This window comes from Ruditapes philippinarum, unplaced genomic scaffold (assembly GCF_026571515.1).
Source record: "Ruditapes philippinarum isolate M1 unplaced genomic scaffold, ASM2657151v2 ctg71_1_1_1_1, whole genome shotgun sequence".
NCBI classification, from domain to species: domain Eukaryota; kingdom Metazoa; phylum Mollusca; class Bivalvia; order Venerida; family Veneridae; genus Ruditapes; species Ruditapes philippinarum.
The window spans coordinates 53,860-72,676 of record NW_026863691.1 but is presented as its reverse complement, the minus strand read 5'-3'; the positions used below and the strand labels follow the sequence as shown (position 1 = coordinate 72,676).

At 33.0% G+C, this 18,817-nt stretch overlaps 1 protein-coding gene across 5 annotated transcripts in view; it reads right to left on the bottom strand.

The window, feature by feature from the left end:
- The window catches only part of LOC132723010 (FYVE, RhoGEF and PH domain-containing protein 6-like), a 69,632-nt gene that overhangs the window by 27,930 nt on the left and 22,885 nt on the right, over positions 1-18,817 (bottom strand). For all 5 annotated transcript variants that reach the window (XM_060707659.1, XM_060707661.1, XM_060707658.1 and 2 more), the window contains exons 3-6: positions 15,806-15,909; positions 9,730-13,076; positions 1,550-1,645; positions 232-383 (exon numbers count right to left, since the gene is read on the bottom strand). In XM_060707659.1, coding sequence (XP_060563642.1) covers positions 232-383; positions 1,550-1,645; positions 9,730-13,076; positions 15,806-15,909 — 3,699 coding nt within the window. The remainder of the gene's footprint in view (positions 1-231; positions 384-1,549; positions 1,646-9,729; positions 13,077-15,805; positions 15,910-18,817) is intronic.

Below are 18,817 nucleotides of genomic sequence, written 5' to 3'. Positions count from 1 at the left end.
AGCTAAAAAGTGATCAAACTTATATTGTTTCTGTTTAAGGGGCGTCCATGGCAGAGTGATTAAGCTCATTGACTTCAAACCACTTGCCCCTCACTGCCATGGGCCATTCATGCCTAAAATAATGCACAGAAGGGCACATGAGGTGTTCCTCCCCCAGTAAAGCTGGAAAGTCACCATATGACCTACACTGTGTTGGTGCGCCGTAAAATAAAAAAAAAAGTTTCTGTTTACCATGTTTTAAGTCTATCTTCTAAATCTTTCAACAGTCCCTCATTGAAGATCTGTAGTTGTGGCAGATAGTCTAATATTCTGTTTAAAATTTCATTAGGTATCACAGGTCGTCCAATCTTCTCTGTAGCCTTTGATATGTGTAGTCGAAAATCCTACAATATTTACAGTCTACATTTATGATTCATACCTACATTTTTATATACTGCAATAAATGTATATCTTACACAAAAGCTTTTATGTTGATAGCAGATCATATTTCTATTCAGTTTTTTGCCATGTACTGTCAAGAGTAGCAAATAAACTTGTTAAAGATTCTTTTAAAGTTAAATATAATCAAACAAAAATTTGAGCTTGAAAGCTACCTTAGTTATCTTACAGATTTCTTTTTCACAAAAAAGTGCTAAGCTATCAGAGGTCCAGACAATCTTGTACACATCTGTTTTTCAAAACAAGTTAACATGTCTGTTTTGATAAAATCCTATCTTTGTGATTAAGGAGAACTAAATACAAAATACTATAACTAAAGAAGGAGTTGTTGTCAGGGCATTTTCACCCTATCACCAGGGACACATAATATTAAAGACCCCATTCCCAATCCGAAATAGCCTCTTCTCCCAATTTCAAATAAAAAATTTCCAACAGCAGCCAAAATAATCTAATTGTTGGATTCTTATCAATAAAGTGATATTACTAATAAGTTCAAAACTTGAAAGTCATGTGTAACATAGTTTATTTACGGTACTTTTAAAAATTTCATAAATTTCCAAAAATGCCAAATATTTTTTTCCCCAATTCATCCCAAAATAAGCCGAAAAAGGCCCTGATTGGAAAATTGCCATATTGTCAAGCTAGTTATCTATATGAAACATATAAATACGAATATTTAGGCAATAAGTTCAAGATAAGATAACTCCTTCATTTTGGATCATACAAACCACTCCATCTTAGTTTAAAGCTGCTTATCCACAATTAAATTATCAGAAAAAATAAAAGTGATTTTTTTTCCTTGTGTTAAAAATGTATTTTAAAATTATCCAGAAGTATACTTCTATGCTCCTGGTAAAGAATTTTTGTAGATGTCCCAATTCCAGAAGCTTCTTCTGCTTCTTTTACATGAGTTTAAGGACTTAGACATGGGACGTGGATTTAAAGACTCATACGAAAGACTTTAGTTATTATAGTTGGCCAGAGAAGGGATCGAACCTACAATGTCTAGCTTACAAGCCTAACGCTCTAACCGGCTGGCACTCTCATAGGGGTGTGAACATGATATTTATGTATTAAAATGCTACATTGAACAACTGAAAAGTAAACTTACAACATTAAGAAGCTTAAGGACATCAACAAATACATTCTCGGAGGAGACAATCTCTTGAGCAATTAAGAACAACTTCTTCTCTTTCTTTCTTGTCACCTGAGAAAAAAAAAAACAGAATTCTTTTAATTATAAACCAATAACTTATCTCTAATATAAGTAAAATAAAATAATTTTATAAATATAATGATGTGATAAGCAATGGCACAAAATCTTAACATCAAGTTTTCTTTTGTATTTTTTAGCTTTTTGGCTTGTAAATTACAGTCACATTGATGTTTTGTGGGTAGAGCACACTTTCAAATTGGATAAATTTACATATTGACCTACTTTCTTAAGTTTTTTTAAGTTTTATGTTTTTGCACTTTTCAGGAATATACCAGTGAATTATTTATAAAATTTTGGAATTTAAATGAACAACTATTTTCTATTAACCATCTAACATTGTATTTCTTAATTTATTTTTTTTACCACATTCAATAAAAGAGTATGTTACTAATTTGGACTAAAATCATTTTGAAATTTGTTTTATTATTGTATCCGATCATAAACAGATCAACATCATTATACCTTGGACACAATATCTATACTTGTAACCATGGAAATCATGTTTGTTTTTTTTTTTTTAACAAAGACAGGTCATTTTTTGACTGACAGTATGATTTTCATCAAACAGGACAACAAACATTCACATATGACATTAAAATTCACATATTTTTAACATAAAAAGAATATCAAACCTTGCCAAATCTGTCTATGGGTACACTGTCAGAATTAACACATTCAAGATATTTCTGTATATACTGATTCCCTTTATCCTTTATTGATTCTGTTCTCACACTCATTTTTTTTCTAAACTTTTTAATCAACTTATTGATATGGATAAACTATATATGTACAAAATGTATCGTAACATTTACATCCACGATGCTGGTTCTATTCCAAATATCTCATTCAGCGCAAAATTCGGTAATTTGTGCACTGGGTAAAATTTTGGATTCTTTTCAAGAATAACTCATTTCATATGTCACAGTATTAAAAAATAATCCTAATCATATTACATTAGTTCTATGGTCAAATAATTCTCAAAAAAGAAATTAAATACACTTCCACGACATAAATATCACTTAAACGTATCTAATTATTTGCTAATTATGACTTGTGTCTTAATATAATGTTTAATATCAATTAAAGATTTCAATCAGTCAACCCTCGATTTCCTGTCTAATATTGTTTAAGTCATTCATCTAGATCACTTAAAATGGTCGTTTATGTTTATCAAGAGTATCGGTAATAATGTAAACTTCCTGTTATGTTCTGTATATTTATTTAGTAAAGTTTCAGGATTTTAACCTCTGTTTAATCCTATTAACATAATTAATATATTTATAATTATATAACCTTGAGTCAATTAAATGTTACAATATTAATTAATGATCCATGCCAATCATAATCTTATTTGTATCTTAATATAAAATTGTCTACAACTGATAAATATAGCAATAACTGACAAAATACTAAACTTATAAAGCCACCCAACACTTTTTTTAATCTGGTGCCAAAGGGAAATAATTCTCATTAATTGTTATTACAAGAGTGAGCACCCCTGTAAAACATTTATTACCCTTTATGAACTATTTTAATCATTTCAAAATAACACTTATATATGAAGTCACATCCCTACTTAAATCTTCATCAATGACCTAATAGTATATCTAATTATTAAACATAATGATTCAGAAATTAATAATGACGTAAATCATTTTAATATATTGTTTTTCTACTAATGGTTTAATAAATGTTAGATGACTGTTGTAATTGAAAGTTTGAAAATGAAGTGGACATTGCGTAAAAGGGAATTTAATCATATAATATAATCTGAGTAATATATGCATGCTAGTGCACAGCATACAGAGTACTTATCAAGTTCAATTAGTAAAAGAGTAAAACTATAAGATTTAATGACACATAGGACTCAGTTGGGAATTTAAATGGTTTTAACTATCAAAATAATCAATTATTCTATACTAATTACTTTATTTTAGTCTGTCCAATGTAATACACAGTGAGTTTTCTAAAACTGTATTTGTTGTTAAGTGAAGTATTTTACAAAATCTTACATCATATAAGAATATACATTGATACATATTTGTATAAACAATATTAGGGATATGGAAAGAATAATTGATTATTTAAATATTTGAAATCTACAGAATATTGGAATATGAAATTCCAGTTTGAATAATTGTTTAAAAAGAAACTTTTTATTAATACCCCCCCCCCCTATTTTTTTTGTTGAATTTGGTTCAGTCTACACAGGGTCCTCTTCAAATTCTATATAAAGGCCCATTATGCCCCAGAAATGCTTTCTCAAAAGCTTTTTATATTTGGTGTACTATATAGTTGGCCAATTATCTAAACTATCATTTGCTTCTGGTGCCATTTGAAAGGAGTATAATCCTAGTAATTTAGTATTTTGTACGGAAGTCAAAACACTACTTCGTTTACATTTTGCTACTTTTGTAACAAATAACTTTACATTCATCACTCCTTTCTTCAGGTGATAAACAACTAGTAACATGCTCTAAAATAGCTTATTAAAAAAACTAAAACTTGTTTTTGACCTCACTGAAAAAGAGGAAATATTTATTAGTTTCTAAGGAATATGGTGCCTTTAAAAGGCCTTTATCTCCACAATCATGCTGATAAAACAAGCAAAATTCAAGTGTTATTGCAAGCATGTCCTTTTATTGCATATCATAAATTGTCCAAATGACATGGCATTGGGCACTTGTATGGATTAACAGTTTGCAAGGGTCATATATAGAATGTTTAATCTTTTTATCTTTTTTTACTGTGACAACTTTCATAAATTCTCAGTCATGTCAGGATTAACACTATGTCTTATGAGATGAAACGTAACCTAATCACACACTTGTAAGTCTAATTTAAGTTTAACTGATACTACTATTTTGTTACTGAAACATTGTAAATCATATAGACATGTTTCAAAATTGTCCAGAAAATTATTACATCTTGCTTGGCAATACCGAATAATGCTTTACAAATAAGCATGCCTCTGTAACTTGTTTGGACTTATTTCACATATTTTTACTGATCTGGTGTAAATATTAAAGTTATTTTGAAACCCAAAACAATATTTCTGAAATAGTAATTTTATTTTGTTCTCCTTTTAAGTAAGGATTTTGTTACACCGGACAACACAATGTTTACAGATGCTTTAATGGTCAAGGCCACTGTGACCTTCACCTTTGACCTCAAAATCAAAAGCGGTTATCTACTAGTCAAGACTAACCTAAACACTATATCATATAACTTATAACTCATGGTGTAGAGAAGAAGATTTTTTAATTGTTAACTATGTTCATAAAGCGAAAAAACCATGACCCTGGGGCCTGGCCAATATTTAAAACAGAACAATAATTTGAAAATCTTGCTTGAATATATCTGAAGGTTTTACTTAAAATACATACAAAGAAAACACATGACCCCCAACAGGGCATGGCCAATTTTGACCCAATGGACATAATTTGAACTCCATTAGATGATGTTTCATGCCAAATATCTAAGCGTTAGCACTTTCAGACAAGAAGATTATTAGAATTATCACTATATATATATACATGTACGGAGAAGCCATGACTCCTGAGGTATAAACTCTAGAGTTGTTTTGCATGGCGGTTCAAAAAATGTCATGAAAGTAAGCAAGACAAGTCATCCTTACTTTCTTTAAAATTACAATCAATGCCCTCTTTTTCTACAAAATAAAAAGTAGAAGTAAAATTCGAGGAAATAAAGTCATCCTTATTATCATTATTATAATGAGATGATTCCTACCATGTTTATTTCAATATCAAAACTTTTTTTTTCTTCCTCAATTAGATACAGCCAACAAGTACATCCATGATTAAGAGTTTCACAATCAATATTTACAAAAGTGTTCACGAAACACCATTAATGTCATGTACTATAAGTGTATATACTTAATAGCATCAACAAAATTTGTAATCAATTAAGTTAATTATGGTCTAAACAATTAAAGATAAGATCAGAATATTCCTATCTCTTTAAGTATCATATGTATATGTATATCTATGCTTATCCATGTTAATTAATTGATATTATCATTACCAAACACAACAAATTAACACATGTACAGTAAACAAAATTATAATTTAAAGATGAGAAGAACTGAGTGCTTTCCCTTTTGTCCAAAGTTTAAATAATTATCTGAAATAAATTGCATTGATTTGATAAAAATAACAAACAAATTAGTTGAATAGATATCCACCATGTAACTTGATTGAAGCTTGACAGTATTATAATGTGCAACAGAATACGAGAAAAAATAAATTTGGTATCTTGACTTAAAAGGACACTATAAAGCCCATAAATTTGAACAGAGTAGTCTATATAAATAAAACAGCTGTTTATAGTTATCGTTTATAGCCATTCACTTAATGTGAAATTTTGTTTTTCTTTTAAAAATTTCTATTTGAAGTTAGAGGCATGATTTAATAATAGTAATTTTGAAAGTATTTGATGAGCATCAGTTCCAAATATCATTTACATTAAGTCATACTGAGTTTCATAATCATCTAATCAACCTGTTCAGGAATATGTCTTAAAATGGTCTATTTAAAAAACAAACTAGAAATGTGTCCATAGGACACAGATGCCCCCACACGCCACTGTTCTGTCAATCTTATGACTCTAGGTCAAATATTTTTTGGACTACATGTGCCACAAATTGAAAAATCAAAATCAACAAAGGGCCATAATTCTGTTAAATTTGGTCGCAGCAAAAATTCCTTCCTTTACTACCATCTACACATTAAGGTTGTTCATCCCTGGAAGTTTAAGCAAAATCTGCCATCCGGTTTAAGAGGAGTTGCGTTCACAAAATTTCTACATAGTATATAGTGAAACAAGGAACATCGCAATGCGATGCAACCAGGTTTTCAGCAAAATATTTCACAGAAGCTTTGTCATGAAGGGGCATTTGTTTTTAATTGAACTTTTAGGAGGAATTATGGCTTTTTTAATATTCCTCAAACAAAAATGATTGAGAAATTTTATGTTGTCTATTCGCCTTTTTTTCCCAAATGTTTTAGAAAGGTAAACAGTACTTTATTTTTGCTTAATTTTTACATTTTTGCGTCTCTTGTCATTTTCTTTTGTCAACAATATTGGCGTGTGGTGTTTTGTGCGATATCAAGAAAAGTATGTTCACAATTTTAAAAAAATACTTGAATGATGTCTTGGAAGAAACATGGGAATTTAGTGAGCGCCAGGGCACTTGATGACAAAGCTTCTGTGAAAGTTTGGTCAAAATCCATTGAGAAATGTAGGAGAAGTTGCGCACTGTAGAAATTGTTCACTATATATTCTGTATAAGGAAAAAATATACAAAGGGCCATAATTCGGTCAAATATTATCCAATCACAAAACCCCGACAATATGTGCCAGGCACTTGATAACAAAGCTTCTAAGAAAGTGTGGTCAAAATCTGTTGAGAAATGTAGGAGGAGTTGAGCACAGAAGAAATTGTTCTCTATATATTCTGTATAAGGAAAAAATATACAAAGGGCCATTATTCGGTCAAATATTATCCAATCACAAAACCCCGACAATATGTGCCAGGCACTTGATAACAAAGCTTCTAAGAAAGTTTGGTCAAAATCCGTTGAGAAATGTAGGAGGAGTTGCGCACAGAAGAAATTGTTCACTATATATTCTATATAAGGAAAAAAAACAAAGGGCCATAATTAGGTCAAATATATACCAATCGCAAAACCCTGGCAATATGTGTCAGGGCACTTGATGACAAAGCTTCTGAGAAAGTTTGGTCAAAATCCGTTGAGAAATGTAGGAGGAGTTGCGCACAGAAGAAATTGTTCACTATATATTTTATATAAGGAAAAAAAACAAAGGGCCATAATTAGGTCAAATATTATCTAATCGCAAAACCCGACAATATGCGCCAGGGCACTTGATGACAAAGCTTCTGTGAAAGTTTGGTCAAAAATCCGTTGAGAAATGTAGGAGGAGTTGCGCACAGAAGAAATTGTTCACTATATATTCTATATAAGGAAAAAAAACAAAGGGCCATAATTAGGTCAAATATATACCAATCGCAAAACCCTGGCAATATGTGTCAGGGCACTTGATGACAAAGCTTCTGAGAAAGTTTGGTCAAAATCCGTTGAGAAATGTAGGAGGAGTTGCGCACAGAAGAAATTGTTCACTATATATTTTATATAAGGAAAAAAAACAAAGGGCCATAATTAGGTCAAATATTATCTAATCGCAAAACCCGACAATATGCGCCAGGGCACTTGATGACAAAGCTTCTGTGAAAGTTTGGTCAAAATCCGTTGAGAAATGTAGGAGGAGTTGCGCACAGAAGAAATTGTTTACGCCTGCCCGTCCGCCTATCCGCCCGCCCGCCCGCCGACATACCTCAATCTAATAACCAGTTTTTTCCTTCGGAAAACCTGGTTAAAAATCAACAAAGGGCCATGATTCTGTTAAATTTGGTCACAGCAAAAATTCCTTCCTTTACTACCATCTACACATTAAGGTTGTTCATCCCTGGAAGTTTAAGCAAAATCTGCCATCCGGTTTAAGATGAGTTGCGTTCACAAAATTTCTACATAGTATATAGTGAAAAAATCAACAAAGGGCCATAATTCTGTTAAATTTGGTCGCAGCAAAAATTCCTTCCTTTACTACCATCTACACATTAAGGTTGTTCATCACTGGAAGTTTAAGCAAAATCTGCCATCCGGTTTGAGAGGAGTTGCGTTCACAAGATTTCGGGACGTACGGACAGACGGACGGACGTACGGCGTGACGGTCGGACACTCGGACGGACAAGTGCAACGCTATATGCTCCCACTCTGTGGGGGCTTAAAAACAAAAAAAAACATGAAAAACATTTTGTAAGTAATAAACTGACACAATTCAAAACCCAAAATTTGACTTTGTTGCCATATTGTGAGATTTACGGGGCATATATGTATATACATTTATGCTAAGATTCATTAGAAGACTAGTTTTCAGCCATTACTTTTGTTATGACCAATTTTTCTGCTGTATTGAAAATGAATTTATTGTTCTTCACCTTTATACAGCCTAAAAACCTACAATCATTAGGTGCTGTAGCACATGGGTCCAAAGATAATACCGTTTGATATTCCCATTCTGATATTACTATTAACCCATTACTTCATATACACGCCTTTTAACGCCTTTTTCACCCCCCCCCCTTTTTGTTGTCTCAAATGATGAAAAAATGCCTTATTTAGGCCCCAAACACTTGTTTTTGTTTGAGAAATGTTGTTAAAAAAAGTGACCTCTTTTTCGGCGCGGCCCCCCAACCAAAAAGTACATCAGGGGGTTGCCAGAAGGGGGATGTGCCCCCTTCTGTTTGGGGGGGTTTGAAGGGGGGCGGAGTCCCCCTCATCGCCAAGAAAATTTTGGACTTGTGAGAGGCTATAAATGACCCCAGATTGATCATAAGGTAACGTGTAACCAACGCTGAAAAGCATTTGACTCTATCTCAATCCATTGAGAAGTTGCAGCAGTTTGAAATCAATTTTGATGGAAAAAATCAACGCAAAATAGTGATTTTTGGCAATTTTGAGATGTCCCCTCGTTGCCATGGCAACAGAAAATTTAAGCCTGAGCATGTTGTTGCAAGGGCAATGGTCCAGTCAACATTTGTGCCAAGTTTGATTAGTGTTGAAGCAGTTTTTATAGTATTATAGCAATTTGAACTTGTAACGGGAGACTTTTCAATGAAAACAGCAATTTTTCACAAAATGCTTATGAAGTAATGGGTTAAACCAATTACAGAGCAAAACTGATTTATTCTCATCAAAAACAATTAATCATTATTACTAAACATTTTAAAATGATACTACAAATAAGTTCAAAAACAATTGCTTGTGTAAAACAACAAGTCACACATAAATTTCCTTAATTTAACATGGATATTGAACATAAAGATTAAAGGGGAATAAATATTGCATGACAAAACACAACAATTGTAACAGGTTAAGTCCCTTCAAACAGTCATTATGTCATTCACAGTATACTTTTCAAAGTGAAAATCTCATTGATGGTTTAATACTTTATAAAAAAAAGTGATTATTTACCTTTTCCTCATCATCTAAGTCAGAATCTGAAGATGACTGTTCTGCTTCATGACTTCCAGACCAACTGTCAGACTGTATACTACATCCACTGACTGGTCGTCTTTTCTTATCTTCTGTGCTATCAGAAAGAGAGGAATTACTTGGACCCAGTCCAGAGGAAAGCATATTTTCATCACTTCCTGTATGCTGTCTATTTTTAACACAAGGGCTTGAAGTTTTAGGGTATAATGATTTCATGATGTGATGATTTTTAAATCCAGGTGAAGTAACATCTTGTTCAAAACATCCGCTTGAAATAGACATGTCCTCAGTTGAGCTTGCTCCTCCAGTTATTGCACTATCAAATTCATGTCCAGCAGATGACATACTTGAATTATCAAAAGAATGAGAGTTACTCAAGTTCCTTGGAGGTAGTTTTGGAGGAGATGCTGATTTTTCACGTTGGCTCATGTTCCCTTTTACCATTTCTCCATACTTAATGTTACTGTTTTTATCATTATCATCTGGAATATCTTGATAATCATGTTCCCCGTCAGATAATCCTACTTCCCCATCATCTATTGAGTGGTAGAATGGTCCTACTGAATTATGGAATGCTGTTTTATCTTTTGCACTATTAGAGGTTTTTGTAATTTGCATAGATTTCACTCTAGAATCAAGAGGAACGACAGAATCCAATGTAATCCCAGGTGAAGCCGGTGTTACTTTTAGAGGTGGTACTTTTTGAGGAGGTGGGGGTGCCTTACGAGTTGGACGATTCTTCCTCCATGAAACTTGTCTAGGTGATCCATCTCCTTTCTTTGGTGAATCATTTTTGTTTTTGGTATTATGCTTTTCTGACACCATTCGTTCTCTATTTGGTGATTTTGAATCTACTACTGACTTCATTGCTGTAATATCAGACTGACTTCTTTGAACTTTCAATAATTTGTTTCTTTTAGGTTTAGGTGGATGAGGCTTTGCTTTTCCAAGTGTTAATGAAACATTTGCATCATTTGAACAAAAGGACAAATCTCTATTTCTAGACATATCTGGTAATGATTCAGTGTCACTTCCACAAGAATCATACATACTAGTAACTTGACTCATGGATCGCATTTTTTTCTGCTCCTTTTTAGGCCTTGGTGGCCTCATCGGTGTGTCAGCATCAACTGACATTGATCTTTCTGTTCTACCGAGTGCTTCACTGTCAGTTTGTAGGTATGGTGAAGATTTTTTCTCTGGTGATGACCCTGACCTTGTCAAAGATGAATGTTTAAAACTCCTTGTAAGAATGTCTTCAATTTCATTCAACAAAGATGATGGCTCTAGAAGAGCTTTGTCATCTAGTTCATCTGAATCGTCTGATGCAACTTCATAAGCCTGTCTTTTATTTTTTCCATCCATCACTTCAAGTTTTTCAGTTTTCTTCTGCCCTAAATCAGTAACAGGCAAGTCAACTTTTGGCACAAATTTATGAGTATCATCTTCATCATCAGAAGCTTCCAATAAATGTTCAATGCTTTTAAGTTGTTCCATTGTAATTTCTTCACTTATACTTTCCTCCCGCGTAATTTTCTCTCTCAGAATAACTGTATTTTCATCTGTTTCATTTTCAAGTTCTGTGATATGAGATTTTGTCTTTCTTTTATCTATTGCCCTGTAGTGCTGCTCTTCACCAGAATCATCAACAAAGCGCCTCAGTGTCACATCAGAATCATTTCTGTCACTAAGATCAACATTAACATTATTTTCTTTATCTTGGCCAAGATGGTCTTTTTTAATATCACTATTATTTTTTATACCTTCATTAATCTCAAGCTCATTTTTGTCTGTTATCTCATCATCTGTAATTCTATTTCCATCAGAATACTTTTCACTATTTTCAGAATCCGTTCCAAATGTTTCATCTGACCCAGACAGTCTATTTATAGACAATCTTTTTCTAGGAGTTGGCCTTGGCCTTACAGATGGGGTTGGTCTCCTAGGTACAGGTTTCGGAGGAGGTTTTGGACTCCCTTTACACTTTGGTTTATCTTCCGAAGATTCTATGTTTTGTATATTCTGAATCTCAGGTTTTGTATTTTCTTCAGAGCCTAGTACACATTTGTCATTATCCTCATTATCTACATCAACTTCAGATTGTTTTTGGAATGTACATTTGTCTTCAGTATTTCCTTTCCCCCTTGAATCTTGCTGTTTTATTGGACTTTTATCACCAGAAGAGCTAAAACTTTCAATGGCATTGCTTATATCCTCTCTAGAATGTGTTAAATTTGGTTTTGGTGGGGTAGATTTTCCTCTAGTATCAACAAGTTTTTCTTGCTGTTTTATTGGACTATTGTCACAAGAAGAGCTAAAAATTTCATTGGCATTGCTTATATCCTCTCTAGAATGTGTTAAATTTAGTTTTGGTGGGGTAGAACTTCCCCTTGTATCAAAAAGTTTTTCTTGCTGTTTTATTGGACTATTATCACTGGAAGAACTGAAATTTTCATTTGAAATGCTTATATCCTCTTTAGAATGTGATAAACTTGGTTTTGGTGGTGTCCTAGGTGGAGGTTTACGAGGTACAACTGGGGAATGTTTTGGAGAGTGTTTGGGAGATTCATCTGACTTATTAAACCAAACAGTTGAATCTGAAAAACTTTTGTTACCTTTCAAGAACTGTATTGCTGATTCACTGTTTTCAGCTGTTTGATGCAAATCATTTTCATTATCTGCAGAACTATCACTAACAAACCATTTTGATTTACTGTTTCCTGATTTTATATTTAACCCATTCTTGTTTACAGGTTTTTCATCTTCAGTCTGGTTTACACTTTTAGTATCTGAAATAGCTTTTTGTTTACCTTTAGGTACAGGTTTTGGCTTTGTTGCAACTTTAGGAGCAACTTTTGCAATATTTTCACTTGAGTTAATAAATTTTGATTTCAAATTACTAAAAGTAAAATCCTCTTTTTCATGTTTAGATTCTTCTCCAGAAACTATTTCAGCATTGTTAATTTGAATATTTTCAACAGCATCAGAATTTGTTCCAATGTTAGATGATCTTGATTTGTCATTCTTCTTTTTTAAATCAGGTGAACCCTCTTTAAGTTTAACTGATGATCGTGGAGTGGTTTTAGGTAAGGGAGGAGGGGTTTTGTGAACTGGGTTTGAAGTTTTGCGATCTGGAGGTGGAGTCTTGTGAATGGTGGGTGGAGTTTTGTGTACAACTGATCCTTTAGGTGCTGTTTTAGGTAAAGGTGGTGGTGGTTCTTTGGGCCGTAGGGCAGCTGCCTTCTGTGAAGGGGAAGATTGGTCTGCAGATGCAACTTTCTCTGGGACATCTGGTTTATGGGTTTGTGATTCTGATATGTCTGACCCTGAAACATTACATGGGATAATATTGTGTTTTGTAATAGAAAGCAAAGAAAGCAAAACAAAGAGAGTTCTTAAAATAAGATTGTGCAATTATACTGTGTTGAAGTGCATATCTAGGAGGTTAAATAAACAAGACGGCCATGATGGCCCTGAGTCGCTCACCAGAAACAACTGCTTTTCATGACAAAGTTTGGTGATCATCCATCAATTAGTTCTGTAGAAGCAGACCTTTAAAGAAATTTCTATTTTTAGCTTTAAAGTCCCCCTAAAAGGAGCCAGTCAAATTAGTATGAGCAAACTTGATAAAACACTACCTAAGAATGCTACAGACAAAGTTTGGTGATCATCCATCAATTATTTCAGTAAAAGATGATGTTCAAATTTTTTTATTTTTAGGGCTTAAGCGGCCCCTAAAATCAAATTAATATGAGCAAACTTGATGAAACACTACCTAAGAATGCTACAGACAAAATTTAGTGACCAACCATCAATTATTTCAGTAGATGTTGTTCAAAGGTTTTTCTACCTTTAGCATTAGCAGCACCTAAAAGGGGACAATCAAATTAATATGAGCAAACTTGATAAAAGTTTGATGATCATCCATCAATAATTTCAGTTGGAGATGATGTTCAAAGGTTTATCTATTTTTAGCTTTAGAGGCCATGGGCCCCTAAAAGGGGCCAATAAAATTAAAATGAGCAAATTTGATACAAAACAATCTAAGAATGCTACAGACAAATTTTGGTGATCATACATCATTTAATTTTGTAGTAGATGTATAAAGGTTTTTCTATTTTTAGCTCTGTTGACCCCGAAAAGGGGCCAATTGAAATGACATGAGCAAATTTAAGCGTGACTGTCAAAAGGATGCCACAGACCAAATTTGAGGTATATCTGCCCATCAGTTTCAGAGAAGAAGATGATTGTTGACATATGACAATGGACACCAGAGTATCCCCATTTGATACTAACAGCTCACACTGAACCTTCGGTTCTGGTAAGCTAACAACAGATAAATAAAGAAAAAACATATATTGATGAAATCTACATTCTATTCTCCTATAACAACTTGTTCCATTAATGAACTATTAAAACATAAAATCTAGAAAATTAGTTACAAGCACATTTGTCATACTCATCTTAATTATCTATTTAAAAAAAAACAACAAGATGGCCATGATGTCCCTGGTTAGCTCACCTGAGATACATTGCTAGAATAGATTTAAGCAAGTAATGAGTTCACTTTAGGTTTGTCTTTTTTCACACTGATAAACTGTTAAATAAGTGAGATATTTTTACTTTACAAGATTATGTAAAATAAGTGACCCCCAGGGCAGGACCATTTTGACCCCAAGGGCATTACTTATATAACTTTTGTTGAGGTCCACTGGGCAATGCTACATGCTAAATATCTAAGTTTTTGACAATGTAGTTTCACAAAAGAAGAATTAAAAGTATTTTCCTATACAAGTCTATATAAAATAAGTGACCCAAGGGCTGTGCTAATTTTGACCCAAGGGGCATGATTTATACAAATTTGTAGAAGACTACAAGGTAATGTAACAAGGCTCTTGGCATTACAATTACAGAGAAGAAATTTTTTTCAGCGTTTTTTACATGGACATGATTTGTAAAACTTTTGAGGATCACAAGGTGATGCTACATGTTAAATATCAAAACTCTGGGCATTGTAGTTTTTGATAAGACATTTCAAAGTCTACATTCTATCTCCTGTGTAGGGATGTCACGGTTAGAAAAAATGCTAACCGTTTAAACGGTGACGTAATAACTGTGTTAAATGTTTAACCGACTGTAAATATAAAATCCTTAGATTTTCAACATTAACTTCTTTATGACAAGATATGCCATTTTGTTCATATTTTGTTGTACTCAAAATGAATATGGAGTATCTATTTTCCACTAAGGTCGTACCATTTTCGATCAGATTGAAAATAATTCATTGTTGAGTACAACTAAAATACAAACAATTGTCACATCTAGTCATAAAAATAAGGTTATATTCATAATCAATTTAAAACTGTTCCAACCCGCCTCCGTGGTCTAGGGGTTAGAGTTGATGACTTCTAATCAAGTTACCTCTCTGGCGTGGGTTCGATCCCGAGGAGATGCTTTGGTAGTTTAGCACAGAGGAAGGTAGTCTAGTACTGGTGTAACTCTCCAGGAATGATGGTTAGGAAACTAACCGCCTATATGACTGAAATACTGTTGGGAAAAGGCGTAAAATGAAACAAACAAACAAAACAAACTTAGTTAAATACTAACCTTGGTTACGGGTAATTGAATTTTCTAACAGTTTTTTAGCTGGAAATCAACCATACCCGTTTAAATGGATAAAAGTGACACCCCTACTCCTGTGCCCTACTTATAAATCAGACTGTAACCATTTATTTAACTTTCATAACCACCTAAAGATCATTCCAATTAAGTTTGGTCAAAATCCTTAAAGTAGATTAGGAGATGTTGTTTAAAGAAACTGTGGAAAACAAAGGTGGACCAATGACAGAAGACTCAGACGACCACTGACAATGAACACACAGCCATCACAAAAGCTCATCTCTGAGCATTTAGGCTCAATACTTAACTAGAAGTTGAACAATTTTCTGAAGATTTTAAATAAAAAATAAAAGTCTAGAAGATAAAAGTCTCCTGTATGCACTGAAAATCAATAGTTTCAGTGTCTGACAAAACAAAACAAACATTTGTAACTTACCATTTTGTGAGAGATTTTTCTCCAAAATCTTAGAAGTAGGTTTTGAGGCAACTGCTGGTTTCTTTGGTAATGAGGGTTTAGGTTTCATAGTCTGCGGAGGTGGCCTGAAAAAAAAAAATATTTTTCAACAAACAGAAAATATTTTTTTTATCTTTCCATTAAACAGAGTACTTTGCAAATCAATAAGAATACAAAATGCTCCTCCAATTACCATCTACAGAAGTTCTACTGGCCCAATCACATAATTTTTAAATTATTACATTTATAACTTGGCATGTCTTAGTGACTGCTTCTAGTTTTCTGGTGAAAGAAGGTTTCTTGGCTTCTTCACATAAAATAATTCTCTCCTTTTGGGAATCAAACTAGCATCTGTGATCAATCTTTTGATTTCCATTTCCCAAGATGAATCATTTGGTATATTACATTTAGGTCTGAATTTGATCAACAACTAGTACATAATAAACTTAGAAATATGTACGGTATATGATTAACATCTAAGCATCTTGCAATGTTTAAATACCTGAATCAAAATGACAATGTAAATGAATTCTCAAACAATATACCCAACATTCTTTCGGATGTATAAAAACAGTTTTGAAAATAAACTACAAGTAGGGGAAGTCCCAGTCTGATTTAATTTATTATTTTCTCCTTTTATCCCAGTAGGTCTTATTAAATGGGAATAAACCATCCAATTTAAACACCATCAAGCTTAAATGGCGGCATATCTAGCATAATTCATGAATGAAGCTCTGTGCAGATGATAAAGCATATCTCCCCCTGTTATCTTTATGTATGATAAGCCCCATTACAATATGATAAGCCTTGTTAGATGTAAACTGATGAAATAAATTACAGTACTCAGATACCGCCCATGCTGGTAATAACTCATGTAGATTATATTTTAAGACATATTTTCTCAAGAAAATTTCTCTTTTAAAGCCTCTTGGATCCAAAGTCTATTTTAAAGGGACTGGATCATTGATGTTTTTTTTACTAGGAAGTGACAGGAAATATTTTTCAAGATTTATGTGTACCATTTAAAGTAAGTATAGACCAATGACTTTTTATATAATTCTTTCACTCCCTTTCTCCTGAATGATAATTTCATTGTGCAAAATGACCCAAAAAATAACAAGAGCACCGCTAGGCGGAGCATTATATGCCCGAAAGTGTTTTATTTTTTAGTAAGGATGAAGCATTTGTAAGACATGGGAATGAGCTGTTCATCCTATAAAATTTCACAGCTGTAGGTTGATTAATAATGACCTTAACCTTTGACCTTGTGACCCCAAAATCAATAGGAGTCTTCTACCTTATATGGACAATCATCCTAAGAAGTTTGAATATTGTGGGCCAATTGGAACTTTAATTATGCTCCAGAAACTGCTTTCAGTTTTAAGGTAATAGTGACCTTGACCTTTGACCTTTTGACCCTAAAATCAATAGGGGTCTTCTACCCAATATGGACAATCATCCTATGAAGTTTGAACATTGTGGGCCAAATGGAACTTAAGTTATGCTCCGGAAACCAAATTGCTAACGGACGGACGGACAGACAGACGGACGCCTGGGGTATAACATAATATGCCCTTTCGGGCATATAAAAAGTGATGAGTGGTTCATATACTTAATCTTTTTGTTCCATGGTGTAATCGCTTTATATTTTCTTCCACTTTGAAATGGTTTTAATCTATACATGTATAGGGCAATTCAAAACCAGAATGGTTTAGTTTTCAAACATTTTTATTTTAGCTGGATTGCAAAACAAGTTCTTGCAACTTATATCAATCGAACCCATAATCCCTGGGTTGATAGGCAGACACCTTAACCACTAAGCAAAACCAGAATTGTTCAATACACAAAATCAGTAACAGCAGCAAAATGAAAACTTTAAAATTTAACAGGTTATTTCATTACAGACTCATTGATTTAAAAACCTTCTGGACAATAGATGCTTTTCACATAGCATTAGATAAAAATCCATCATAATCCAATCATCTTCATAAAAACTGACAAAAATCTATTACATATTGGTGTTATAATAATATTTTGCTGCACATGTTGGAAGCTTACTTTATACTGTTACACACTTTCTGACAATAAATAAATATTGATTTGACTTGAGATGTTTATATTATTTTTCTTTTATTTTCATCTTTGTCAATTATACTTTTGAGAATATTGACCCCTAAAATGGCAGTGAATTTTGACAAGGGAGGTAAATACTGTAAAATTCGGGAACTATCTTTTATTCTGCAATATAATTCTGTTATACAGAAAATTCACTCCCTCAGGAAATTGGCTTTGAATAGATAATGAGTCATTTACAATATTAATACCTCCTACAGAACAAAATTTCCAGTAAAGCTCTGTTATAACTTCCTGCCAGACTACACTTGACACCATATTCATAAATATTTTATTTTGGAATTTTCATCCCTATACAAATATAATAGAAATTGCTTGAAGGTATAGCAGCTTAAAACCATCTGTAAAATGATAAAACAAACTTCATTAATTTACAGTTCATTGCAAAATGGCACTAACTTATTCTTTTTGTCTCATTGAGTTAAGGCAGTGCAGCATTGATTATATATTTTTGATAGGATTCAGCCGTTTTGTACACTATAATGCACTATTGTTCTGTAAGGTTTCAGGCGCCCTCTATGATAATGCATCAATTGTTATAATAAAACATTAAAAGATAAGAAATGTGGTTTTTTGGTCTCCCCTGGCAATCATAAGGGACAATGTGTTTATTGTTCAACTACTACAACATATGCAAAAGAATTTCAGTTTTAAGTATTAAATTATAAATAATGTCTCAGAAAATATTCCAAAAATATGCCATGCAAGTATGATATTAACATCAGGGAATTGTATGTGAAGTTAAACAAGAGGGCCATGATGGCCCTAGATCGCTCACCTGAATTATCAAACTCATCCAAACAATTACCTAGACAAGCATTCTGACCAAGTCTCATGACAGGTGAGTCAAAAATGTGACCA